The following is a 26802-nucleotide window of genomic DNA, read 5'->3' as shown; positions in this document are numbered from 1 at the left end:
CCATTTTGCTGACTAGTGGAGGTTTGTAATTTATTTTGTTGTGAAGATGTCAAATAGTTTTTCATAAAAGAAACTTTCAAGAGTGGTCATCTCATAAAAAATTGAGTTTTACCATCTCAACTTGATTTTTTTTTTCCCCTGTTGGGAAGGAGGACATGATGTTGTTATGAAGCTATGTATTATCACTATTTATCCCAATTTCAGTAGTTGTTAATTTTGTTAGTTCTTATCATTTGGGGATAGCCATTTTTAAAATAAATTCAGTGGAAAGAATGCCCGTCTTTTGAATAAACTTGCTGGGAAGTTAAGATATTTATTTCTTCTATATATAAGCATAACTTTAAGTATCATAATTCTTTTTCAAATGAATTTGCTTGAAACAGCTACTGTGATTCTCGAGGGGATTGTTGTGTCGCACCATATGTGGATATGCAGTTATGTTGAAGAAGGTCGTTTTTACAGTTTAAAGTTATTTCTCTTTTCTCATTGATCTGGCATTCATTATTTCATCATGTTTGACATAGTTTTAATTTGTGATGCGGTTTTTTCCCCCTTTTCCTCTCTAGCTTCCTATTACGGTTGGGCTCGTCTCTTCAGTTCAATAAATTCCGTGCAATTTTTCTTCGGTTAATTTTTAGATGCTGTTGTGATTATATTACTTTTATTGTCCTTCAGCTGATGAATTTTTCCCACGGTAAGATCGTGGTGGCTTTAGAAGAAGTAGGATACAATCCTTGAATATGTGTTTGCTCAGGAGGTCATATATGTGCTGATGCTAAACCCAGGAACTCTATCATTCAAGGATGCATGCACCCACAAGCACTGCATATCATCTGAGCACAGAGCATATTAAACTCACACACACAACACGGATGCTAGGACTTGAACCCAGGACCTTGCCTGAGGGAATAAATACTCCAAACCACTACACTAGTGGGTCCTTTGCCGCTAAGCCTCTCTTTTAAATGTATACCATATGGGCAACACGCCCCTTGGCCATTGATGGCCTGATCTCTTTCCTCTATGAGCCTCGTCACCGCTCACCGAGCCATCTCAAACCTCCGCAAGCCTCGTCACCGCTTGCCAAGCCTTCTCCTAGCTGGACTTTGTCTCTTGCTTATTTGGGTGTTACTTTCTCCAAATCTCGACTCTCATACATCGTCGGATTTGAGGGGGAGTGACACTGATGCTCATCTATTCCATTGCAATTCACCTACCTATCTATCATGGCTGATTGTTCGTGCCTGTTTCTCAAGTACCACTGATCATATGGCTCTATCGACCCCTTCTCTTCAGGGGGAGAGGGAGAGTGAAGAGAAGTTGTCTCTGTTGTTGTTGCTACCATAGTTGTTTGCCCTCCTTGTCTTGCTAGTGCTAGTGCTTTATATTGCTCTTGCTAGTGCCATGTTGTTTGGTACCAGTATTGTTGCTCCTGCCTGTTATGGTGCCAATATTGTTGCTCATGCCTTTGCTGGTGTGTTTCTGTTGTGGTCAATGTTGCCACCGTTGATGTTGCCTTTGCTTGCTTCATTTTCCGTTGTTATGGTCATTGCCAATAATGTTGCTGTGTTTTGATCCGTCTCTACCCTAACCCTAAACACTACCTATTTCCGCTACACTATACACCTAACCTATAATCCTAGTCCGCCGCCACCGTCTACCTTTCTACTGTCACCACCGCCTACCTTGCTATTGCCTTATCTACTGCCGTGCTCACAGGATTTCTGTGTTCTGCCTTATCTACTGTCGTGCTCACAGGGTTTCTGTGTTATGCCTTACCTATTGCCGTGCTCACAGGGTTTCTATGTTCTGCCTTATCTACTGCCGTGTTCACATAGTTTCTGTGTTCTACCTTATCTACTGCCGTGCTTACAGGGTTTCTGTGTTCTGCCTTATCTACTGCCGTGCTCACAGGGTTTTTGTGTTCTGCCTTATCTATTGCCGTGCTCATAGGGTTTCTGTGTTCTGTTATGTGCCCTATTTTTTAGAGTTTGCTATTGTGTTTCCGCTGCGAACTTTGCTTTAGTTTGTCATTTGTTTCACTCGTGGTTGACTAAAAGATCTTCTCTATAATTGGTGCTTCTCAAGTATGGTGTTCTGTGACTCGCTTGTCAAGTTGGGCGTGCGAAATATCTTTGCCCAACTTGAGAGGGAGTGTTGGCGAGTCCTTACTTAGTTAGGATTTTAATTCCATATTTTATTAGAATTTTGGTTACTTACCAATTATTATTTAGTCATATTGTAATAGAGATTTGCTTCCTATTGTAATTTAGATATATTTTCCTATTGTATTTAGGGTTAACACATCTTTGTACTTGTATAAATATCTCTATATTGAAGAATAATAATAAGATGAGCATATCTGAATATTTGCCCTACTTTATTTGACAGTATTTTGTCTGATTAATATTGGCTGTTTGATGATTGTGATTGGTGGAAGCCTTGAGATCCTTTATATGGTTTCTTGTGGTCAGTTTTGTGATGGGTTCAGGGCTCATCTTCCAGAGGAATTTCATCGTAAAGCTGTAGAGTATTCAAGCCCTTGGGAGTAGGGGTTTCCTATTTTGAAATCTTTTCTCTTGAATCTGTTTCAGTTGATATTAGTTATGTATTTGCATATTCTTTTGGGATGGATTTAATGAACTCTTGCATTTCTTCTATTTTAGGATGCCCCTGTTTGCAGATTTATTTTATTTTGGATAAACTATCGTAAACCCCTCAACCTATAGGGTCATTTACGAGTTCATACCCGATTTTGGAAACATTATGAGTACATACTCAACGTCACAGAAAACCTACAAATTGCCCCCACCGTTAGCGAGATCGTCAAAAAATCCGTTATCTGTCTACGTGGCGAATGTGGATTCCATTTTTTAATGAGGTGGACTTATAGGTGGATAAATAAATAATAAAAAATTATGTATTTTTCAAAACTAATTTTAAATAATAGAAATGACATCGATTTAATAAAATGCATGTGCCATTTCTGATGTGAGTTTTGAACCATAGCAATTAATTTGATCTCAAGACATCAACGTACTCATATATGTGCCTCATCAATTCAAATTGGAATATTAACACCAAAATTAATCCCAGTATGAAAATAGAAAATTATAAACGACAATACACAACTCCTTCAGCAAATCGATAAGTAGCAATACACACAAGAAAAATGTTTCATATTCTCAGAGAGCCTTCTCACCTTGATTCAGTTTCTCTTCATCACAAATTCCTGCGACTTCAATCCCATGTGACCTAATCATGAACCAAGAAAAGTTTTTACTTATGTGGCAACACACTGTGATATAACATAGGGACCATTCTTTTCCTCCACTCGTAAAAGTTAACGTATTAAGTATAATTAACAGCAAAAAGAAAGACATGGCACAACCAGCATCCATGAGTCAAATACATAACAAATTATGGTTGACAAGACACTATGAACTACAAGAATCCTTGCAAACCAAAACTTGACCAATACTAATTTCATATCAAGAGGCACATAACAGATACCACCTACGACCTGCATGACCTAAAATTGCAAGTATTCTAATCCAAATAACATAAATTTTCCTGCATCCTATGGCCAAAACATGCAAAAAATTATACATATATATATGTATAATTGAAATTGCGCCTAAATCAAAATCAAGAAATTCTAATCACAAGTCTTAAGCTTCCAACAGAATCGAAAACGGAGAGCATGAGAGAGAGAGAGAGAGAGAGAGAGAGAGAGAGAGAGAGAGCACCTAAAACTTAAGAAATTTGATTTCTGAATCGATTTCTTTCGCCACGCTTCTCAAATGGCCCCGTAACTTTCCTCTGTTTTTGTTGTCATCTTCTATAGCAACAATGCCCTTCCATTTAGTTTTCAATGTGAACTTCCTTAGCCCGTTGATGTCCTTGTGGTTTTCAACCACAATGCGTTGGGTTCCCCGAAGCTTCCCCTTTGCAGCATCACACTTATTCTTCTTGGCCTCCTGCATTGGAATGCGGCATTTGGATGGATAGCAGATGAACTTGGCCATCATATTAAACTCCCTCTAAGTTGAGGTCATCCAACAGTCTATAGGCATCTGTCATTTGAAAGTTCAAAAGGTAATTGAAAGTGAGATGCATCCTAAATGCAAGAGGTCATTCAAATCCATAAAAATCAAATAAAATAAATCTGCAAACAGGGGCATCCTAAAATAGAAGAATTGCAAGAGTTCATTAAATCCATCCAGAAGAATGTTCAAACACATAAAGTATCAACTGAAACAGATTCAAGAGAAAAGATTTCAAGATAGAAAACCCATACTCCCCAAGTTAAAATAGAAGAAATGCAAGAGTTCATTAAATCCATCCAAAAGAATATGCATACACATAATTAATATCAACTGAAACAGATTCAAGAGAAACGATTTCAAAATAGGAAACCCATACTCCCAAATTAAAATAGAAGAAATAGAAGAAATACAAGAGTTAATTATATCCATCCAAAAGAAAATGCATACACATAACTAATATCAACTGAAACAGATTCAAGATAAAAGATTTTAAAATAGGAAACTCATACTCCCAAGTTAAAATATCAAACACAGTATAATCTAAGTGAAACGAGAAAAACAAAAATAGAGAAAAATTGTACAAGGAAAATGCATATCTAAAAACACAATCTGGACTGCAAAGAAACCATATATCAAACACATGGTAACCGAAAGAAGAAAAAAAAAATTAGGAAAAAAAAAAAATTTGAGAAATGAGTTGCAGAGAATGCTAATGTCGAAACCTCTGTCTCTCGCTGGTAGACTTCGTTGCTCTCCTATATTGCCCTGACTTCGGTCTTGCTCTTTCTTTCACTCTCGCGCTCGCTCTCTCTCTCTCTCTCTCTCTGACTCGCTTCGTGTTGTGCCCTCGAATCGCTTTTCTTATAACACAGGGTTGGAGACGTGTGCCAATCAGGTTTTTTTTAATGAGTGTTATAAATGAAGTTTTGAAGCTATAACTTCTCCGGAATAACCACATACCGCTTTGGACGAGTATTTGGAGGTTGTAGGTACCGCCAAAAATTAGAAGCTTCATCTGGCGAGCTTGTTTGAAAGCTCTGGCGGTTGGCCAAAATCTCAAACAAAGACATGTTGATCTTGAGGATGTTTGTGCTCTCTATGGTTGTGAAGGGGAATCCTAGGTAAATCTTTTTTTTCTTTTTTTTTCCACTGTGAGTTTGCAAGGGTATTCTTGTTCATTAGCCATTTGCAATTAGATACGAGGTTGCTCGAAGGAGGGGATTTTCTATCATGTTGGCAGCTCCTTCAAAAATATAAAAAGGAGGACAATTATCAGGATATTTTGCAATGGTTTGCGTTTGGGTTATGGAGGTTATGGAAGAATTGAAATGCTTCCATTTAATAGGGGCATCATATGCACCCACAGGATATTGCTCTCACATGTCAAAAGCAAATTGTGGAGTTGTGGCGGCAAGATAGGCAAGTATACCGCTTATACATGATCAACCGAGACCTCCAGAGTGGGACTGTAGTGACTTCCAAATCTGGCAAAAACCGACTGATAGCTGGATGAAATTTAATTGCGATGGTACTTGGACGCAAGCGCACATAAAAGGTGGAGCAGGATGGGTGGCTCGAGACAGTAATGGATGGATGGATGGAAATGGCATGGGGTGTAGGGGGTTTTTCGTGCCAGTCGACTCTGGCTGCGGAAGCAGATGGTGGAGACAGATTGTAAACAGCTTGTTGAGATGTTACATGAGAACATGAAGACAGATACTACTATTGACAGCATTGTTCATGATATTGAGTTAATGGCTTCTCATGTGATATCTTTTGCTTTTGTGAATCATAGGTGCAATGCAACTGCTCATCTGATAGCAGCGCATGTATCGCATAGGGGTGGCATTTTAAACCGAAAAACCGAAAAACCGCAAAAACCAACCGATATTTTACCGCAATAAAACCGCAATCGCGGTAAACCGAACCGCAATCGCGGTATTAAGAACCGAACCGCATTTACGGTTGCGGTTGCGGTATTTGATTTTCAAAATTTGCGGTTACCGCAAACCGCAAAGTATAGCCGCACGGCTATACTCTATGAATAATTAAGTAAAATTGTAAACTCTTCTCTTCTCTTGAATTGGTGGAAAGGGAATCAAACAAGATATCCTATTCTTTCACAAGTTGCCAAGGATATCTTTGCAATTCCAAGTTCTACGGTTGCTAGTGAAAATGCTTTTAGCCTAGGCAAGAGGATTGTGGATCCTTTTAGAAGCTCTTTGCATCCTAAAATGGTAGAGGCATTAGTGTGTACTAGTGATTGGCTTAGAGCGGACGAATTTTCCTTTTACAAGGAACCAACAGATGATGAGGTTGAATTCTACAAGGAAATGGAAGATATGACAACTTGTAAGTAATTAGTTTATTTATGCTAATGTTATTTATGCTTCTTCTTATAATAAAATGTACTAAACTATGTTGTTTTATTTGTAGATAGCATTGGTGCTCAAACAACACAAAGGGGTTCTTCAAATCCACTCACCACCAACACTTGAGTTTGTAACATTGGTGTATTGCATTTTTCCTTTTAGTTTGTAACTTTAATTAACTGTGAATTGGATTTTTCTTTTTGGTTGTAACTTTAATTCATTTTGCTTTTGGTTTGTAAATTTAAAGGATTTGGAATTGGAATGCTTGAGAAGTTTAACTTTAATTGGAATGTTTGGAATTGTAACTTTAATTTTCTTAGGTTGTGAATGCTTGAGAATTGGAATCGATTGTGAATTTATATATGCTTGAGAAATTGAGGTTGTGTATTTATTTATTTAGGTTGTAAATTTATATTTTTGTGAATGCTTGAGAATTTGCGGTTTTAAACCGCAAATTCGCGGTAACCGACCGCAAATTCGCGGTAACCGACCGCATTTTTGCGGTTTACCGCAATGCGGTAAACCGCAAAACGCGGTCGGTTTGCGGTTTCAAAAATCACCAAACCGCAAATAGTCGGTCGGTTTGCGGTTTGAGTAAAAATTCGCGGTTACCGAACCGCAACCACCCCTAGTATCGCATGTGGGTGGGAGGTTTAAATGGGATCAACTTTGGCCTAAGTGGTTATTTGACTCTCTTGTTGCTGACGTAAACATTACAATTCGGTACGAAAAATCGATAATTTCGCCGATATTTTGGCGAAATTATCGTTTTTTCGGGACTCGCGATATTATCGATAATATTGCGATCTGAACTTTCAAAAATTAAAGAAAACTCACTTCACGCATGCAGGGATTCGAACCCCTTCCCCAGTCTAAAGTATGCAGCCACTTAACCATCACACCAGTCATCACTTTGTGATAATAAGCTATGGAATATGTATTTATAATACATGTAAGCTGTTTCTCAAAATAGAAATAAATATAATTACTTATTGTTTTATATTGTTGATCAGTTACTTAATTACTTAATATAATTTATTTCTTTTCTATTTAATCCATTTAATGTTATTGATTATTTTATTATTCATTATAAGTACTTACATTACTAAATTCCCCTTTAAATTGTTGCTTAATTACTTAAATCTCTATAATTATTTTCTTTGTTTACTACTTAATTCTTCCTTTGATAAATTTATTTATGTTCTTAGTTAATTTTCAATCTTCACTATTATTTTTTAAGTATGGTAAAGTGCCTAATTTTCATGAAAAGTCAAGTTGGTTTAATTATTTTTCAATTTTTGATAAATAATAAATATAAGAACGTGTACCATGTCCAATGAATAATGTGAAATAAGGTTACACATGTATCTTACCATGCAATTTATAAAGTTTAAAATATTGTACTAAAAAATGATAAATAAATTACTATGGGGTGTTTAATTCTCTTCATTAATTACTCCATATTTTCTAAGTCACGGAGTTTGTCAGCTCGCAATATAATCAACTTAAATCACTCAAACCTACTATGCAATGCATTTCCTTCCAATTTTTTGTGTCAAAATAATAGATGATTGACTAAATAAACTTCTTCTAAAGTTTCATTAAAAATTTCCATGTATTCATCACAATTTCTGTGGTTTTTATCCAATTTTTATCGATATCGATATTTTCCTGATATTTCCATCGATATTTCCGTGTTTTTGAACCACCGATATTTCCGAAACTATCGATATTTAAGACCTTGGTTATGTCTAATGCCTAATTTTTCTTTTAATCTACCATGTATATTCTGCCATTAGATTAAAAAAAACCAAAAACAAAAACAAAACCCTACATCTAATACCCAAGTGCTCGCTTGAAAATGGTAAATTAGACGAGGAAAGGGGAACAATCATTCACTATTAACGTCCAAACAAGGGACCTACCAGTTTTCGGATTATAGTCTTTCCAAAACAAATACTGAAATTTGAAAGAGTGGATGCAGACAGGTCTCTGTTGATACCGTCTTTCCACAAATGATACCACAAGAAACGTCCATCCTATTTATTGATTAACAAGACATGTAAAATGTGAACGACAAAGTTCTACAACCAACTGAAAATGATGTTTATTCTGGCCTCTACAATCCTATGCAAAAGGATTTCCTCCAATGGACGCGACAGGTCCCTGTGTCGGGACATTCCTGCAAAAAAAAAGCATTCAAATCAATTCAAAAGTGGGTACAAACATAAACATATAAACGACATAAAAGCATCAAATCGCTTCCCTAACACCAGGCAAGTTGACTTACTAAACTCTATCAAGCATCTTCACAATGTAGTTCTAGACATTCAACTTGTCTGGTACCACCAATATACTCACGTCAGACTCCACAGTGAATATTACATTCTGCTATTTTGATGATCGCATAGCAAAATGAAAGCATATATGAGAGTAATTTAGCTTACAGAACTGTATGGAACCAACATTCTCTGCCACCAAACTCTCATGGTTTAAGTATCGAAGAATCGAGAGATTGTTGTGTTCATCACCAATATAAGTATCGAAACATGATGTTCTAATTAAAAATCAGAAACCCCACTACAACATGTTTCCTTAAAGCTTTCAGTTGTGGATTTCATCTGTGCATTCCTTCAGACCACACAAACATCAAATGAAAAGAAAAATTGGAACTGAAACTGAAACTTATGGAGACTAAGTAATTGCAAGATAATTTCATTATTTTATATAATGCGATAAAATAAACTAAGACATCTACCATCTTTTCAAGTTTATGTATCTTGGTTCCATCTGTAGAGACTAATTTTCTTCCCAATGCTTAATTCTTCGTTCTTCATCTTCTAAAAGGTAAAAACAATCCAGCGAAACTATAAATACCCTTATCAGCTCACTCGTTACCCATCATCTCGCTGATTGGATTATTTGATTAAACTGCTATTTGCACTTGGCCAACTTTTCCAAAAGCCAAGATACAGATAACATATTCAATGGAAAAATGATATAATACTATAACAGCCATAATGAGAAAAGATCACAATCCAGAATACCGAGTAGAAAATGGACTCACGGAATCTGTGAGCTATGTGCTTGCCCTGGCATGTATGTCAATCCACCTATATCAAATCAAAATAGCAACGAATGAAAAGGATAAGATCGTTATGACCATATATGTTTTAATGGTTCTGCAATATGTCTAGTTCACGAACAAAGAGAAAAAGAAAAGAATGTAGCTTCACTCGCACTGAAAAACTTACCTTCTCCTGCAGCTGGATACGACATCCCAGACACTGTATTTTGGGGTAACCATGCCTGAGATACACCACCAAGGAAAGAGGATTGCAACTGGGCATTTGGGAGAGAAGCTTGTAAGGAGCTCATGTCCAAAAACTGAGATAACGCAAAACAAAATTAGAACCCAGAAATCCAAGAATTGTATACATGTACGATGGAATCTCCGTTCCAAATCCTTCATTAATTTAAATGAAATAAATTACAATTTTAGAATGATGGTAGACATTGACAAAAACCATCATATTACAGTCTATCAATCACATCAAATGCATAATGACTTGCCCCATGTGATTAAAAACACATTAGTGAGACAACCAAAAAATTAACAAGCGCCCCCTCTAAACACTTATAAGCAATAGATTGGATCTTAGTTTCAGAGACTGGATCTTAGAGGCAAAGGTATGAGCAGATTTTCTAATCAAGATAGCACCAGCATTACTAACTGTGATCCAATGCAATTATATCAGAGTAGCTTCCTTTGACTTTAGTTATCAATTCTCACAATAAACACTAGAAACAATCAGATTTCACAGAAAGTACAGTTCGGTTAAGAAGTCAACTAAGCATCATGCTGTGGTTATCCTTGACATTTGACAGGTATGGCAGATAAATAATACCATCACTCCACCCTTGCCCCTAATCACATTTCACATTTAAAATTCTCATGCAAACACAAATTAACAAAAAAAACCTACGCCATATTACTGATGCAATAACTAACAAAAACATACCACATTATTTGGATCCAGATCTGTATCATAAGGAAGATCAAATGGGTTATTTGATTTGTGGTCAGTGGCATCTGACTTAATTTCTCCCTGTGACTTGGTGGAGGGAACAAAAGAGATTAGAATACTACTAAGAAGATTCCACTAGACAAATCACAGGAGATATCTGAAGGGTAAAAACCATTTGAGGAAGCCCTTGTGGAGTAAATGATTGCCCCAAGACAACATGTGCAGGCAGACCAGGATCATGGGGTTCACCTTGGGAGACAGCTCTCTGAATCCCATCTTCACTAGAGTCCTGCAAAACAAAGCCCACCCAATGAGAGGAAGAACATAAACAGTTAGAGAGAATATAAGGTTGATGCAGCAACCTCAGAAATTCTGAATCCCAAATAGCCGTCACCAGCTGACAAAAGCTTATCTGTTGCTCCTGGTTCGCTACCCTTCTTAGTGCCCTCCAATGGAAGGTGTACAATAGAATCTTCGAAAGCACTCCATGACTACTCAAAATAACACAAATCAACCTGATTACATTCCTTCATATTTACTGCATGCCACCATTTCACTAGAGCTTAAATTCAATAGAGTAAAGCTAAAAAGCCCCCAAGGGTGTGTTAAGCACACATAGTACCATCATGATCCACCCAAAAAAAAAAAACCATGAAACCGACCACACACTAAAAACCATTCTTCTGAAACCCATATAAGAATCTGATGAGGGAGCAGTTCTGATCATAATGAGGCTTACCTGAGTGCTTGTGGTATTGGGAGCTGTGACATTGTGCAAATTATCACTCCATGGACTTGAAATATCTGAAGGTCCATGAATGGTAGAATATTGAAATGACGGCCATTGCATGCTTGTATTTGATGGTGAGAATAGATCAAACTTTCCAATCGAACCTCCACCATTGGAAGCTATATTTTCTGGGGTAATATTTTCAGTGCCTGGAACAGAAGCTGACGGCTGAGGTGTATCAAATGTTGCCCATCCTTCACTTTCATGGAAAGAATCGGGTACTTGTTTAGCCAAGTTTGCTGTGGACTGCTGCTGAGGAAAATCAGCAAATAACTCAAAGGACGTAGGTGAGAAAAGTTTAGGACATTCGCCTACATTCACAGACGAATCTGAACATGATACAGGCGGCTGAAACGAATCTATGGATAGAGATGAAGATGGTGCTGGTAAGTGAAACAAATCAATGGATAGAGCTGCAGAAGATATTTTTTGTTTAACCGGGGCCTTGAAAAGATCCAAGCTATCAGTACTTCCAAAAAGAGATGATCCCGTTAAAGAAATCGATTCGTCCTGGAAGATTCCAGGAGCTTGTTCCGGTTCAAAAGCAGGCATGGAATAGCTACCCGCTGAACCGAAACTTCCGGAGGATGCAGTTCTCTGAAAAGGCAAACAAACAACTGATGTCAAGTGATGGAAAAACCAGGACGAGCATAATATGATCAACAAATAGAAAACACTGCTAACCTAATAGGATTGTACATACATACAGAAAAAAGCACATCAATGAACATAGCACTTATGGAGTGAGGAAATGGCTCCAATTACTACAATTTCATCTCACCGACACCAAGCCTAAACTAATCGAGTAACCTACCTGAAGAAAACTTACCCAAATGATTAGATGAACTTAAATTTCGTTCTTAAATTTAAGGCCACAACACAATTCAATTTATTTGGGCGAGATATAAATGAATGCTATACCAATAATATTCATATATATAGGCACACCCACACATAGGGCAATGTTCTCTTGCCAAACTCATGTTTCCAGAAAAACACACACACACACACTTATAGGGGTAATGTTCTCTTGCCAGACAGATCCTTATATTGCAAGATTATGAATCTGGACAACATGTTTAGGCAAGAACCAACCTGATAAGTTTCCCAACTTCACAGTCTGCCACATAAATGCTTATATTTCCAGCCTGTTTGGCATGAGAACATTTCCCTACACATATATATAAATATATGCATGTGGACTTTCAATTGTGAGGCACCAAAGATTGTTGATCATGTTGTTGAACAGTAAGTTAAACTCAATGCAATCAACGACGTTGGGGGGTGTCGCAGAGGTGAAACACCATGTGTGTGTGTGCATTTTATAAGAGTACATAAATACGGATGCATACAAACACATGAGTGCATGAGTGCATGCATGCATATGTATATACATACTGATGGGGAAGCCTTTTGCCATCTTACATTGAGTTATAGAAAATATAGCTGGAAGTTGTCCTCATAATTTCCAAAGCATCATCGCTTCTTCTCCTATGTGTCCTTGTAACAGCATCCACAATGGGCTCCCTAAACCATCTCCTTAGACAAATTTTAGGGAGGAATTGGAAAAATACAACTCCAACCATGCTCCCTATCCACCTCCTAAAATAGGGAGACTTCTAAGAGCTCCTAAATCTGAAGAGAGAAAAAATTCCTAGTGGCTCCCTATAATTTAATGCTGCTTTATTTTATGAGTATTTTAAAACTTTAATTAATGCTAACTATTTTTTATATTATTTTTTTTAATAAAGATGGACCAATTAAAAAAGAGTTATAGCATTTATGACTTCCTAAACTAGAGAGTATGATTGGAATTAAAATTTTATAGAGAGCTCCTAAAATATCTTTTATATGTTTTTAGCTAAATTTTAACTAAAAAATAGAGAGCATGATTGTAGATGCCCTAAGTGTTTTGTGTGTTTGATGTGTTTGTGTATTTATACAAATTGTATATAATTATTGTTGTGAAAGGGCCATATATCTAAGTATGGTAACTGAAAAGCATAGTTGCAGTTACATATGATGTTTTTTCATGGAGAAAAAAGTCCTCCAACTCATATGGTAAGTGGCCAACAGTCATCCATATTGAACAACCAGCAGAGTCAAAAGTTATATTGCATCCTTATTAAAATAGTGACGGGCACACAACTGAAAAATTAAAAGAATCACTGGATACTGCAAATCCTTTTGAATGTTAAAACCAAGTCTACAAGAAAATAACCTGCGGACATGTTATCCCTGCTGCATCTCTCTTGGAATTGGCCTCCAAAAATACATTTTTCGCTTGGCAGCCTACTTCAGTTAGATTGTCCGATGAAGGTGGAAAAGAAGGGCTGCTGGATCCAATCTCCTTCTGAAAATTAGGAGACTGTACTCCAGATCTAGATGCATCACCTCCACTTGAGATAGAAAAATCTGAAACTCTCGAACCAGAGCCCTCATTCGCAAACCTGTCTTCATACATTTGTTCACTTAATCGGCCAGCACTGTAAACAAAACTAGACATGTTTCCTTCATATCGACCTCGATCAGAACCAGGCTTCCTGTTAAGCACAGCAGCTTGTTTCCCATACCGTCGATCTTCATACTGATAATCATAAGGTGGACTCTGAGAATAAGAATGATAAGAACTAGCGCGTCTTGTCTCGTCTTCACGAATTCTATGGTTCTGCAAGGGATGGCACAAGTTAAGCCCATAATCTCGGCAGAGCAAAATAATTCAAAGTGTAAGATTGTTGGGTGAACACATTCGATATACATCTTTTGTGCTAGCTTTTGTTGTTTCCACTACACATGCCATATTTAGAACGGATATACTATTCTACGTTTGAAATAAATTTTTCATCCTCTTTTGTTTTCCAACGATATCAATATTTTCGCTGATATTTTCATGAATCCAAACTACCAATATATCTTCCAATATCGCTATTTTAATCCATGATATTACCTGCATATCTCTTGGAGGCTTTTCAGAGGTCCTTCCTCCAGCATATTTTCTATCCACATATACACTTCTTATGAACTCACGGATTTTATCAACCTTACTGCGAGAAGAAAATATGGCATGAATGCTTCCCCCAGAAATACACATACTGAACACTTAAGCAATAAATCATATAGCTATCACCTGTTGTCTGGCAATCGCTGCCTTTGAAGGTCCCAATCCATCAAATAAATTTCCCTCGCACGCTGAAAAGAGTGAATGGCCCATTAGAATGAAAATAAGCAAACCCTTTCTTTCAAGGAAAAAGATAATTCAGCATATACCTGGTTACCACCATTCTGAAGTGCCTCAACTTCTTGTGAAGTAAACTTAGACATGGATACCGACTTCACACGATGAGTAAATTCACGACTATATAACAAAATAATATTCATACTTTTATTAGGGGAAAATAAAGGCGGATCAAGCACATGTGAAACATGCCAAGGCTCAATAAAATTAGCCAAAGTGACACGAATTCTCCATCCAGCACAAAAAGATCACATCATTTAAAGGTGTGAAAACACATGGTGCTTACGAAGGAAACTACATTAAGTACCAACGTGCTCAAGGTTTGTAAACTCATTTTAGCATGAACTACCAATCGAGGGTTGGAAATGGGGTAGAAATAAAAGTCTCAATCTCCAAGAACTAATCATATGGGCATACAAAGCAAGACAATCATTTAGAGGAATAATTCAGAATAAAGAGTGGCAAAGAACATACAAGTGTTCATAATGAAGCACACGGCTGGCCTGTGCACATTGCAAAAGTATTAATAACAAGAAAAGGAATACTAAATAACAGAAAAAGCATGAATGAACGCATCGTGATGAAAAACACAGCCCTTTCTCTACAAATCTACTAAGTCATTCTAGTGTTTTTTGCTTAGTTAATATTTTCCAATAATTAAAACAAAAAAGGAATAGCACATTAGGAAATTTACAATTCAGATATCTCCAAAGAACTTTACAATTCATTTATCTTCCAGGTGCTTAACTCTTCTGACCTTCACTGTGGTACTAATCTCACCTAATCCTCCACTTTTAAATAAAGAAACAAAAATAACTTTAAGATTCACTGCATCATGCATTGCCGAAATACACTGATTAATTGAAAAGGAAAAATTAAAAGCCCTTCTCACTTTTACAATATTTTACGATATCAGACAGTTCAAAACCTATCACATATCCTATGCAAGTAACCAAAATAATTAAACCTAAGAACTCTAGTTTACTCTTGAATATTTTTAAGGCTTCCAAAACAGTTTCACCAGGTGTGACACTGTAAATTACACAGACTTCATATTTGAGGCTGTCCCCAATGTGTTAGCTATGTTTTGGACAGGTAAGATCTTTAAAACTATAGCTAAATCTGATCTGGGTAGAAGTAATTTTTTGCACCATTCCATTGGATGACTCACTTAAAACTAAGTCCAAAATTCTTGGCACTTGTTCAATTGAGCTAGCCACAGCCCATGATCAATTGCAAACCAGTTATAATGGAGCGACATGGACAGCTTTGGCTCTGACATGGGCTAAAGCATCTCCCATAGCGATGGTAACCCCCAAAAGAAACTGGCCCACTTACGAAACAATTGATTGTATAGAGAGAGAGAGAGAGAAGAAGAAGAAGAAGCTGCAGTTCACTAAGTGGGAAAAAGCGTTAATTTCCTCGATATTTGAAGGAAAAAATAATTATTGTCCTAGTTTAATATCTTTGAATATTAATGGTTGCTGACGTGTTAGCTTTAATTTATGGATTTTTAATGAGTATTAGACTAGTCCTTAAGCATAATTGTGTAAACATTAGGTTTAGTTCATGGAAGCTATATGAGGCATGCAATTTGATGCCAAAAGTTTCCTATTGTGGTCTGGATAATAACAGTACATATGGATAGGTTTTGCAATAATTTACTGTCCAATCTCCACATATGGGTCAAAATTGAAACTGTTGCATTCAACTAAACTTTTGTGCATATACAATCACATAAATATTCCATATTTACCTGTTCAATATTCATTTTAGTGGCCTTGTTGCACAGATGGCAGCAAGCAGAACAGTTCTTCTATAGCCCATGTATCCTCAAAAGTCTAACTAATACTAAGAGTTAAAAAAAGAATACTAAGAGCATAATGAAGTAGTTACAAACTTTAGCAAAAAACCTAATACTAAGAGATACAATTGACCAAGCAAAAAAGCAGCAGTCATAGATAGCAGATTAAGAAGGTTTTCCACACCATCTGAAGATCACAATACTAGTAGGACATATGCATTTAGTATGAGCAAACAATTATGTGCTAATACAAGAAACTGGGTCAAATTATTTCAAAGAAAAAATGAAATTTAAAAAATTTAAATTAAATATAAAAATAAACTGACTGTATGCCGCTGCAAGTAATGCAAACGAATGTCCAGAAATTCGTGCAGACATACTGAGGACCCTGTATGTACAAACAAAATTACACTGAATCAAATCCTCCAGCCGAAAAAAACTTCCGAGAAAAAAAACTAAAACACAGAGAGAGACTGGGAACTGTACCAGGCTATTGCAGTTTATGCATCTTCGATTAGGAGGAAGCTTCATGAGGCCTCGTATGATTTTCTCGTTTCGCTCTTCCTCTTTTCTAGTTGCCATTTCTGAAAGCAAATGAAACCCTAGAAGAAGCAGAAGAAAAGGAAGAAGGAACCGGAGGGGATTGGGAATGTGCTCTACCCTTGTCTCCTCCTCCGTCTCTCCCTCTTTCTCCCTCTTTCTCCCTAGAGAGAGGCTTTAGGGTTGGTTTATTTTGATGGGGTTTTTGAATTTGGAGAGAGGGGAACGGACTCCAGAATCTGAATCAGCTTCGACTGGACAGCAAGCGCGCTCTGTCCCTTTTCCTTTACGAAATTAGTTTTTGCTTTTTAGTGGCATCGTATGGATTAATTATGAAAAATAAATAAACAAACAAGGAAAGTTAAGAGAGTTCAAGCAACCACATATACAGGTAACGGTGTATTGTATAAATCGGGAACTTATAAATAAACCCAAATTGAGTGTAGTATTTATTAAGAATGATAAAATTAGGGGATATATTCAATTAGGATTCTAGAACGTTTAAAAAGATTTTGTTTAAGTGTCAGATTTTATAGAACTTGATGAAACTTTAGATTTCATATAGACTTTCAGAAGACGTCTATATAATTTTTTAATTAACTTTCTTAAGATTTGTATGGCTTTTATTCCAGACTTCTATAATTTCTTTAACATATTTTTTTAAAAACAAATGCTAACTTCGGCATCCTTACCCAGATGAAGCACTACAACATGCAACAGTGTAACATCCAAACCCAAATTAATTATTATTTAATTAATTTGTGGAATTTACAATTTTTCCCTTGGGAGGTAGGGTTATTTTGGTCACTTTTTAATCCGGTAGGATTTTGGGGAATTGAATGGCAACGTTCCATAGAACTCGTCGATATGAGTTTGTAGACACGTAGTGAACCCAAATCGAAGTTTTAACTAGAAGTTGTGGCCAACGGAAGTGCAGTGGCATAACCGTAATTTTTTTAAAGTCAGATTTTAAAATCCAAGTATGTTCTCTCTCTCCGTATGCGACTTTCTCTCTCCTGCGCGCGTAGCTATAGTTTTACAACGTCGATTTCGTCGTCGTCCGGTGTCCAATTCAAGCAAAATCTGTTGCAAAAGTTTCATATTGATGTCCTCTATCTAACCCACCCATTTTGCCAGCTCAAAAACCCAAGGAAATTAAACTGGAACGACTGGAAGTTTGGGTGATTTTCGAAGTTTCCAACGCCGTTTTTGTTGAATCTGGCCACCCGTTTTCGTCGAGTGAGGTATGAAACTTCATTTACTCTTCGTGATCTATCCATTTATGTAGGTATTGTAGATCGATTCTGAGGTTTTAGAGATCATTCAAAACACCCACTTAGGGCTCATGGTTTGGGGTTCGTTCCGGCTTGTTCTAGCCAGTTTTTGGCCGTGGTCCAAGAACCAAAAATGCTCCCCTTGTTAGTCTAAACGTGTTGGTATAAGTATTGTTGGATGCTTCAAGAATTTTCGGTCGCCAGAAGTTTCTCAAGACAACCACGCACTGCCGGTGTGTGTGACGGTGCGTGGGCCTCTGTGTGGTAGCCTATTGTCTTCTAAAACACTACATATGTTGTCTCGAGCACGATGGTATGCTTCGATTCGAATTTGGTTATCGTATGACAGTCGAACGGATTTACGCCTGTTAGACGATATCCGGGTTCGAAATGTTCGAACCATTAGATTGGGTCCAATTCCAAGTATGTTGTTCTTTGCATCCCTGGGATCGTGTAGGAATTCGCAGATCGAGAATCGGAGTTCCGGATACTTCAAATCTTTAAGTCTAGGGTTAGGCGAAACGATCATTGTCCGATCGTGTGATTGGCTTAGATCTAACCGCTCGATTGAGACCAAACTTGCAGGACTTGTTTAGTTATTTTGTTGGACATATAGGAACTGCGGATTGGAAAGCTGAGGTCGTAGGCCCGCGGGCCCGGTTGACCAATATGGGAAGTTTGACCACTCGGTTGACCGTGAGTCTTCCAAGATAGTTTCACCTTTAAAAAAGTATTAGATTGACTTTAAGAACTCCCCGATTCTCGTGCACAAGCACTTTGAGATTCGAGAACCAGAGTCTTGAGTTCGTTGTTGGGTATACCTATTAATTAAGCCTGTTTATTCTCTCGAATAGGTACTCTTGCTTCACGTAATCCTGTGAATGGACTTTGTTTTTAAACTATCATTACTTTCAAAGATGGATTGCCTTGCATTTATATAAATTTGATTACTTTGATTATTAAGATTATGAAATTATATTGTGTTTTAATATTGGATTATAGTGTATTATGGAACTTGCATGTGTAAACAAGTTTTGGTTATTATTTGAATTATTTTGGGTCTTGTTGGGATTTTGAGATTTTAATATTGTTGTAATTGTGGGATTATCAGGTTATATTATGATATTTGAAGTTTGTGAATAATTTGAGTTATGGAGTTTATGCTTTTGAGAGTTTGATATTTATATACATATAAATATTTGGGATATTAAGGTTATGGAATTTGTTAACGGGCTGGTCTCGACTTTTGTTATGTATTATGAGATTTCTAGAGAATATTATCATTATTAAAGTTTATGAATTTAGAATTCGGACTATGGTAATATTAGGTATTAGTTTGTTGTATGTTTATATTTATGAAATTGTTAATAGTTATCGTTACATAAATTGTTGTTATATCATGGCAGTGTTATTTGGTATTTATGAATGATTTAGCTTATCGTTTATATTTCCAGGTTTGAGGTAGTTATATTTTTGTATCATTGGTTTATGGATTTGGAGGACTTAAAATGTGCAGATATGGTTTGAATCAAGTTAATAAGTTTTCAGATTGGTCTCGGTTTAAAAAGAGATTTTGTTTATTTACTTATGAACGGATCTTTGGAAAGTCAAGAAAGGGGTGGGAACATAGTTTTGGGGAAGTGGGTTTGTGGAAACGGGAATTTTTATGACAATTTTGAGAAAGGATTTGGGATTTGGGTCGGTTGCCTTCGGTAGAGTTTGTGCACATGATTAGAATTACTTGTAGCTACATAGAGATTACTCTGTAGGTGTCCGAGCAATATATTGCCTATACCTGCTTATGTGGGTGTCTGGCCAGTTGATATTGCCTGTACTTACATGGAGATTACTCTGTAGGTGTCGGGACAATGGATATTGCCTATATCTACATGGCGATTACTGTGTAGGTGTCTAGCCAGTGTATTGCCTGTGCCTACTTATGTGGGTGTCCGGCCAGTGATTTGCCTATACCTGGATTGAGATTACTCTGCATGTGTCTGGCCAGGATTTTCCCCAGCCACCTGCCCGATTTGTCTACACAGGTGGTTGCCTAGTTTCTCCCATCTCTTGGCTGCCTTCGGATTACATATTGTTTGCCTTTGAAAAACATAATGGTTGTTTACGGAAACATATCGGTCTTCGGATTTGATGATATACCCCTTGGTGAGTGATAGCAGGATATGTGCTATACAGATGGTTGCAGGTATGGTTTCAGGTAATAGTCTGAAACTTGGTTTGTTTTGGATTCGGATTGTGCTATAATATAAAGATAAAGAATATTGGTTTGTTTTGCTTTTATTTGACTACATTCTAATCGTAATATATCATACATGTTGTATTCTTGTTCCTATGGATATATCTAGTTTCCTAGGGTGTTTTTGTCATTCATTCCAAATTCTTTCCCCTATTGGTCCTTTAATTTTTGTCATATAAGTATCTAACAAATTAAGATCATCAATTCTGCCAATTGTACCTAAATACTTGAAAAAGTCTGAAGTATATTCACTAATATATTGCAAATCACAAATTTGTAATTGTTCTAAATTTCTTATGGCTCTAATTTGTTCTTATTCATTTCTACCATCTAATCTATTATGATCTAAAAATTCATATTTAATTAATTTAACAAAAGTATCTATATTATACATTTCTTTTGCTGCTTGATGTTCTCTTGGATTTTTAGTTTTCCTTGCTTGGAAGTAATAAAAAATAATTTCATCTAAAGTATGTTTAAAGTAATCTAACATATCTTTATTATTACTAAAATCTAACAATATAATGTTCCATGTACACTTCCTTTTTCCCATCTTTCTATAGTTTTTTCCCAATCTTGTGGGTCTACATGGTCTAAGTTTAATATATTTTCTGCTAAACTAATTTGTTCAATTCCTTTATAAGGGATTCTATTTTTTCTTAGTCCACATGTTTCTTGTTGAAAGGTACTGCCAGTTTCTTCATTATAAACCCTGTTCTACTTTTATTAGTTACAGATGGTCCAGTTGAACTATACTGGTCTTCTGCTACCATGCATTCTACTTCAATTAACATATTTTGATATTCTTTTTCTCCTAAAATATGTTCTAATCTTATATTTAAAATTAAATCTTTCATTTCTTTATCTGATAATCTATATAATCCTAAGTCATAAGTCATAAGTCCAATATAAAATGGATAACTCTAAGAAAATAATATATAATAGTAAAGGGGGCAAGAATGTTGCTTTAGATACATAACGTACACAAAGTAACAAGTCCATGGTTTAACATATAAATGGAAAGTAGTCTAAAGAAGTTAGATGCATGAGACCTTTCCATACATATAAATATCGTATCCTAAAATGTTCCTGGTCATATGATCACCAATTGGACAATGGTGACCCGCAAAGACTAGTACACATTATGTCTGCTCAATTGGGAGGATGACTAGTCTCAAGTTATTCGTGTAGAAACACTGAGACAGATGTGTAAGTGTTATAGAAGATGGAGTCCATCGAACGCGATCAACTTTAGAATTCTTGTACGGAAGTCTTACTCACGAGTGTCATGCAAAGAATTGTCAGTTGTGATAATAATACAAATTAATCCTTAGACCTAAGACATCATAGTTGTCTTGTGTATATGTTGTTAGTCTTTCAGAGCACTATACGGTCATATCAAAATGATGTGTACGCAGAAACAGGTGAATGTACAACAAGAAATCTCTGCTCTTAGTAAGAACAGAGAATACTATAAAAATATGATTCGTGAATCTTTGGTCAAAGTATTGAATGGAAATTGAAACAAGAACGTTTGCAATTTCATCAAATTGAATCATATAATCAAGAGACGTCATATTAAGGATTTTGACACAAGTTTACCATATCCTGAGAATATGATAGAGTATTGAAATTAGAGAAGGATTGAATTGTATTGTAATCACAAACTGACTAGGTTTTGTAAATGAATTCTTTGAAGCTTTGGTAGCTATGACATACTGTTAGGTGTCACTCATAGCTAATTATTAGTAGCCTTCACCAATAGGAAGAATTGTATAGATGGATACAATTTGCACTTGACTCTGAGTGAATCATTCATACCTACTGCCTCGCTAATTAGAACCTATAAGATCGCACACCGAAAAGGAATCAATTGGAAAATTATGAAGAGAATGAATGATTTTGTGACTTGGTCAAAGTCAATGGTCAAATTCAAAAGTCAAAGGTCAAACGGTTGACCCGACACTTGACACAGTCAACTAAGGATGACTGGGACCAACACTCGTTAAATAAGTGAGTGATTAAATTAGTTAAGTTACTAGAGTAATTAAATTGATTAGATTAATTTAATTATTCAATTGAAGTTATGAAAATTTAATTAAAGGTCCCATATGACTTAGAAATTCAAAAGAAATTTGACCATATGGACTTAGGCACATATGTGACACATTATAGGATTCATGTGTTGGACCAAGATAGCAAAAGATGACACACAAAAAGGGGGTGTGGTTACACTAGGGCTTAGGGGCATTTTTGTCACTCTTGTGACCTTTTTGATCCTATAAGTGTGTAGCTATGGAATCCTATCAGTCCAGAGTTTTTCATGTTGGTGAAATTGGAAGAGAGAAAACATCAAGCACTCTCTCCTTAACCCCTTGAATCTATCACATCAAGTGAAGGTGCTAGCACCACTCTTCACTTGTTGTCTACTCATTCTCTTATCCCATTCAATCCTTAGTGAAGAGGTTTGGTGAGGTGCATATCTTTGTACCATATTGTTCATATTATGCACTTTTGGTAGGAAGCACTCCCCTCAAAGGCTATATTGGAGTCACTTCAAGGCATGAGAGATTACTTGGCTGCAACAAAGGCTGCATTCAATTCCTCCTTAAATATTGCGGCCAAAGCTACCGTCCAAACCATGCTCGACAAAGACTATGCGGATTTAACTAATGAAGCTCAACATGCTCGTCTTTGCTCGTCCATTCAAAGTCTCATTGATGCTCATTTTGGCCCAATTGAGGATGAATCCACAATCAAAGGGTTCATGAAGCAATTGGTTGAGGGCATCCAGGCCTACAACCAAGTTGTGATGGAGTACAATGCTAGCCAAACCTTGACTAAAAAGATTCAATCAACTAACCATATTTTGCAAGCCCACCTTCATATCTGCTACGAGGGAAAAGAAGAACTGGACAAACTTGAGGAGAAGCATAAAAAGATTGAGGCCAGAAAGTCAACCATCCCTGCCAAGATTGACAATGCGGTCCAAGACTCTCGACCACATTAGGTTGAACTAGAAAAGTTTATGCAGCAACATGCCGATTTTCAAGAGAAGGAAGACGACTACAAGACCTTGATGAGTGCAAGGGCCGAATTATGGGTTAACTTCAAAATAGTCATCCAAAAGCATCTTTAAAGTCCGTCATGGTCCTTTTATGACCATTTTGTACTTTTATAGATAGGCTACATTTGAACCTCAAACTATTTCTCTTTTATTTAGTTGATGAACTTTTGATTTCTATCAATAAATTTCGGCCTTTATTTTAGGCTTTGGATACGACTAAATTACTTGTTTTTGAAGAAAATAGTTTAGCCTTTATCCAATATTTTGCTTCTAAGTTTAGGCCGTAATTGCGTCTTAACATCTTTGCATGTATTTCTTCACAAAAATAATTTGCAGCTAAAATAATAGACTTTGGTTCGGTTGTTCTTGTATAGAGAAGAAACCTTTGACGACCGACACTACTCGACCACTTTTGTCTGTGAACTTTTGTAGTGCCTAAATCACTAACAAATTCTTCATTTCTTTCATTTTTTATTTATTTATGGCTATGACTTTTATTGGGAACGTTGTCGGCCTACTTATTTGGGTAGCAGCCGTTGAAAATAATAATTTTTATGGAGACCATGGTGGTGGCCAACCATGTTTTACACCAAGCTTGGAGACCTTCTTATTCTCGACTCGGATCTTGCCATTTTGTTGGTGATGGGTTGAAGTATTAGGATGACTAGTACAACCCGGATGACTTCTCGCCGTCACTTTGGCTTTCCCTTCATGCCCCCTAAGTGCACTTGGTCGGCCAATCTTGGCCTTTGGCTGGGGCTCGATAAACTTGACCACTAGCAATTGTGGTCTCACAATGTCGAGCTTTTCTCCTACAATAATGGCTATCATTATTGCATCTTGGGTCATGCTCTGACCTTCTTTTTTACTAGATTGTAGGCCATTACATCCTAGGATGGATGCCTTGGGTTGGAACATATTGTAATTTTCATTTGTGACCACCTTTTGGTTCTCATCTCCTTGGCCTGACTCATTTTCCTCAACCAATGTCAGGTTCTCAATAGGAAAGTCGCCTTGAATATTTGATTTTAAGGTCGTCTCGCCCATCTCTTTCTCACTCTCACAATCAATACCAACCTCATTTTCCTCTAGAGGAATAGGTGGAACAGGTGGCCGAATTGCAACCATATGATGATTTTCCTCTTGTGATTGAGAATCAAGGTTAGGGTTGAGAGTTTGCCCCTCGGCTCATTGGCTAAGTGGAGATGAAATCCTATGTAAACTTTGGACGAAAAGGTTGTGGGAAGTTTGCAATCCATCTACAAGCTCTTTTAATACAACTTCTATCTTAGATGTCATCTCATTTATATATTCTTCCCCCATGTGGGTATGGCCACCAGATGGCCTCTCACCCACTTTGGGATTATATTGGCCACCATAGGAAATGGGAAGATTTGCTTGGTGGGAATAATAATTAGGCCCATTGTACACAAAGGTGGAACCGTCTTGGCAATATGGGTAAGTGTATTGCCCCCATGCCATTTGATTGGTTTGGCCACCAAAGCCATGTTGGTCATTCGAATAATTTTGATACATCATGTTATTTTGGCCATGATTGTTGTTTCCTCCATGCTGGCCATTGAATTAGCTACCAGAGCCATACTGATATGTAGAATCATAATGGCCGCTATAGACACCTTGATGTGTACAATTATATTGGCCATTTTGGTTGTGGTTACCATATTGGCAGGTGGATTGGCTACTCGAGCCATAAGAATTATAGCCATTATAGATTGATTTTGATCACTTATATAGTGTGTCCCATTGGGCGTGCCAAATTATGTTTCCCTCTTTTCGGTTGGGTGGGCCGATTGAAGGAGCTTTTGATCCTTCTTTAATTGAGTGCGGGGCGTGTCACCACCAAACCATGAATTAGGTGTTGTGAATTTTAGACAGCCTGAAAAATGGAGATTATAAAGATTAGTCTAAACACAAATTATGCTCACAAGTGCACAAGGTCAATTGTAATATAGTATGACAAATACGAGGTCATTCCTATGATGATTGAGTTCAACTACCAATTAGTCTAACCTAATTTACTTCACAAAATAGTTTAACTACTCTAATTATATAAACAAGAAATTAAACACGTAGCATACTCACGTAAACACGAAAGGGGTTTTTGAAAAAATGATTTAATTAACAACGAAATTAAAAGACAAAATAAGTAGAAAGTCACGAAACATAAGGATGAAATTCAAATTGATAAAAGCATAAGGACAATGAATTCACCACTAGTAATATGATCTAGCCTCCTATTCACCTACCTATTAACTAACAATTTGATGTCGCCGCTTAGTTTTCCTTTTTCATAAATTACCTATGGTATTTAGGCTAACTCGTATATTCCTACATGCAATTCGCCTATGGTCAAATATCAAATATCAACTCATTAAGATCAATGAAAACCTCGAACAAGCATGTAAACCCTAGGAGTATGGTATTTATCATAGACGAATTACAAATCCTAATCACAAGAAGCAAGCCTCAAATTAAGTATGGTATTTACTCTAATTTGTATCTAATTAACTCAATTAAAAGTCTAGATATAGTGATCAAGCATCAAGATAATCAACCAAGTTATTAAGTACAATGATTAAGAATCCAACATCAAACGGCAATCAATAGATAGGTAAAATAAGAAAACTAGATTATCATACTAGGACTACATTATGCCCTAGCAAAAGAAAATTAGTTACATATAATATAGAATTCGACAAAACAAAAACATATGGAAGAAACAATCAAACTTAGCTAATTGCAGTACTCTTCCAACGTCAACAATTTCTCCTAGTTTTTTCCTAGTCTTTTTGTGCCCCCTCAAGAGTTGTTTCTCATGTTTAACTAAAACACCTCACGTCTATTCTCACCCTAGCTAGGCTTTTACAGCAACCCAACAATAAAGAAAAACCTACTTAAAACATAAATCCAAAATGGGTAAGTAATTGACTCCTCTTCCTACTTGGACTGGGATAACACGTCAGTTACTTTGCAGGCACCTTTGGGGTTGTTCCTCCTCCAAGAAAATTTGGCAAAAAATATGTAAATTGTAGATTTTTGTCTTATCTTTTCAGCCATATATCGCACACCTTGAAAAAAAATCAGGAAAGTCTTCAAATAGTCATTTTTCCACAGCAGCACAGTTTTGATGGGATTGCATCTTATGCTGACTTAACTTCAAAGACTGCTCTCATTGGATGCTTCAAAAATTCTAGAAAAATTTCACAATCATCTTCAAGATCTTATCTTTCATCTCCAACTAGTCTCGTACTAAAACTCCATCAAAAAGTCATATTTCCATTGAAAATAAATTACTTGCTCTTGAAAGCTTAAAATTGAAAAAAATAAAGTAATAAGTCCTTTTTAAACCATATTCTCCAACAAAAACT

The 26802-nt window shown here is 36.5% G+C and overlaps 1 protein-coding gene and 1 long non-coding RNA gene across 8 annotated transcripts; both read right to left on the bottom strand.

Moving 5' to 3' along the window:
* LOC109950277 lies at nucleotides 3040-5872 on the bottom strand. Its single transcript, XR_002272595.1, has 3 exons — nucleotides 4772-5872; nucleotides 3750-4076; nucleotides 3040-3255 (listed from the first exon to the last, which is right to left on the bottom strand). It is a non-coding gene; the product is annotated as an uncharacterized LOC109950277 (long non-coding RNA).
* LOC18770441 (probable ADP-ribosylation factor GTPase-activating protein AGD14) lies at nucleotides 8291-17239 on the bottom strand. 7 transcript variants are annotated; one of them, XM_020568432.1, is made up of 14 exons: nucleotides 16765-17239; nucleotides 16605-16666; nucleotides 14507-14594; nucleotides 14367-14428; nucleotides 14187-14283; nucleotides 13461-13907; nucleotides 11189-11836; nucleotides 10812-10940; nucleotides 10622-10738; nucleotides 10444-10536; nucleotides 9676-9808; nucleotides 9489-9534; nucleotides 8712-8760; nucleotides 8291-8603 (listed from the first exon to the last, which is right to left on the bottom strand). In XM_020568432.1, the coding sequence occupies exons 1-13, from the start codon at nucleotides 16858-16860 to the stop codon at nucleotides 8721-8723; spliced, it is 2058 nt and encodes a 685-aa protein (XP_020424021.1). In that variant the 5' UTR covers nucleotides 16861-17239; the 3' UTR covers nucleotides 8291-8603; nucleotides 8712-8720. The 7 variants fall into 7 exon arrangements, 6 of the variants coding, with proteins under 6 accessions (XP_020424021.1, XP_020424024.1, XP_020424020.1 ...); XR_002272509.1 differs by lacking the exon at nucleotides 8291-8603 and adding an exon at nucleotides 8869-9052 and having other exon boundaries at nucleotides 8736-8760; XM_020568435.1 differs by lacking the exon at nucleotides 8712-8760 and having other exon boundaries at nucleotides 9469-9534.

The sequence above is a fragment of the Prunus persica genome, chromosome G7, assembly GCF_000346465.2.
Source record: "Prunus persica cultivar Lovell chromosome G7, Prunus_persica_NCBIv2, whole genome shotgun sequence".
NCBI classification, from domain to species: Eukaryota; Viridiplantae; Streptophyta; class Magnoliopsida; order Rosales; family Rosaceae; genus Prunus; species Prunus persica.
The sequence above is the reverse complement of the archived record's forward strand: the minus strand, read 5'-3'. Positions and strand labels throughout refer to the sequence as shown.

Coding starts and splice junctions, on each gene's coding strand:
- LOC18770441 (XM_020568430.1), bottom strand. CDS start 16,860: ATGGCAACTAGAAAAGAGGAAGAGCGAAACGAGAAAATCATACGAGGC. Junction 13,908..14,186: donor AGCCTCCAAGAGATATGCAG/GTAATATCATGG, acceptor CATCCCTTGCAG/AACCATAGAATTCGTGAAGA. Junction 10,739..10,811: donor TGGGATTCAGAATTTCTGAG/GTTGCTGCATCA, acceptor TTTGTTTTGCAG/GACTCTAGTGAAGATGGGAT.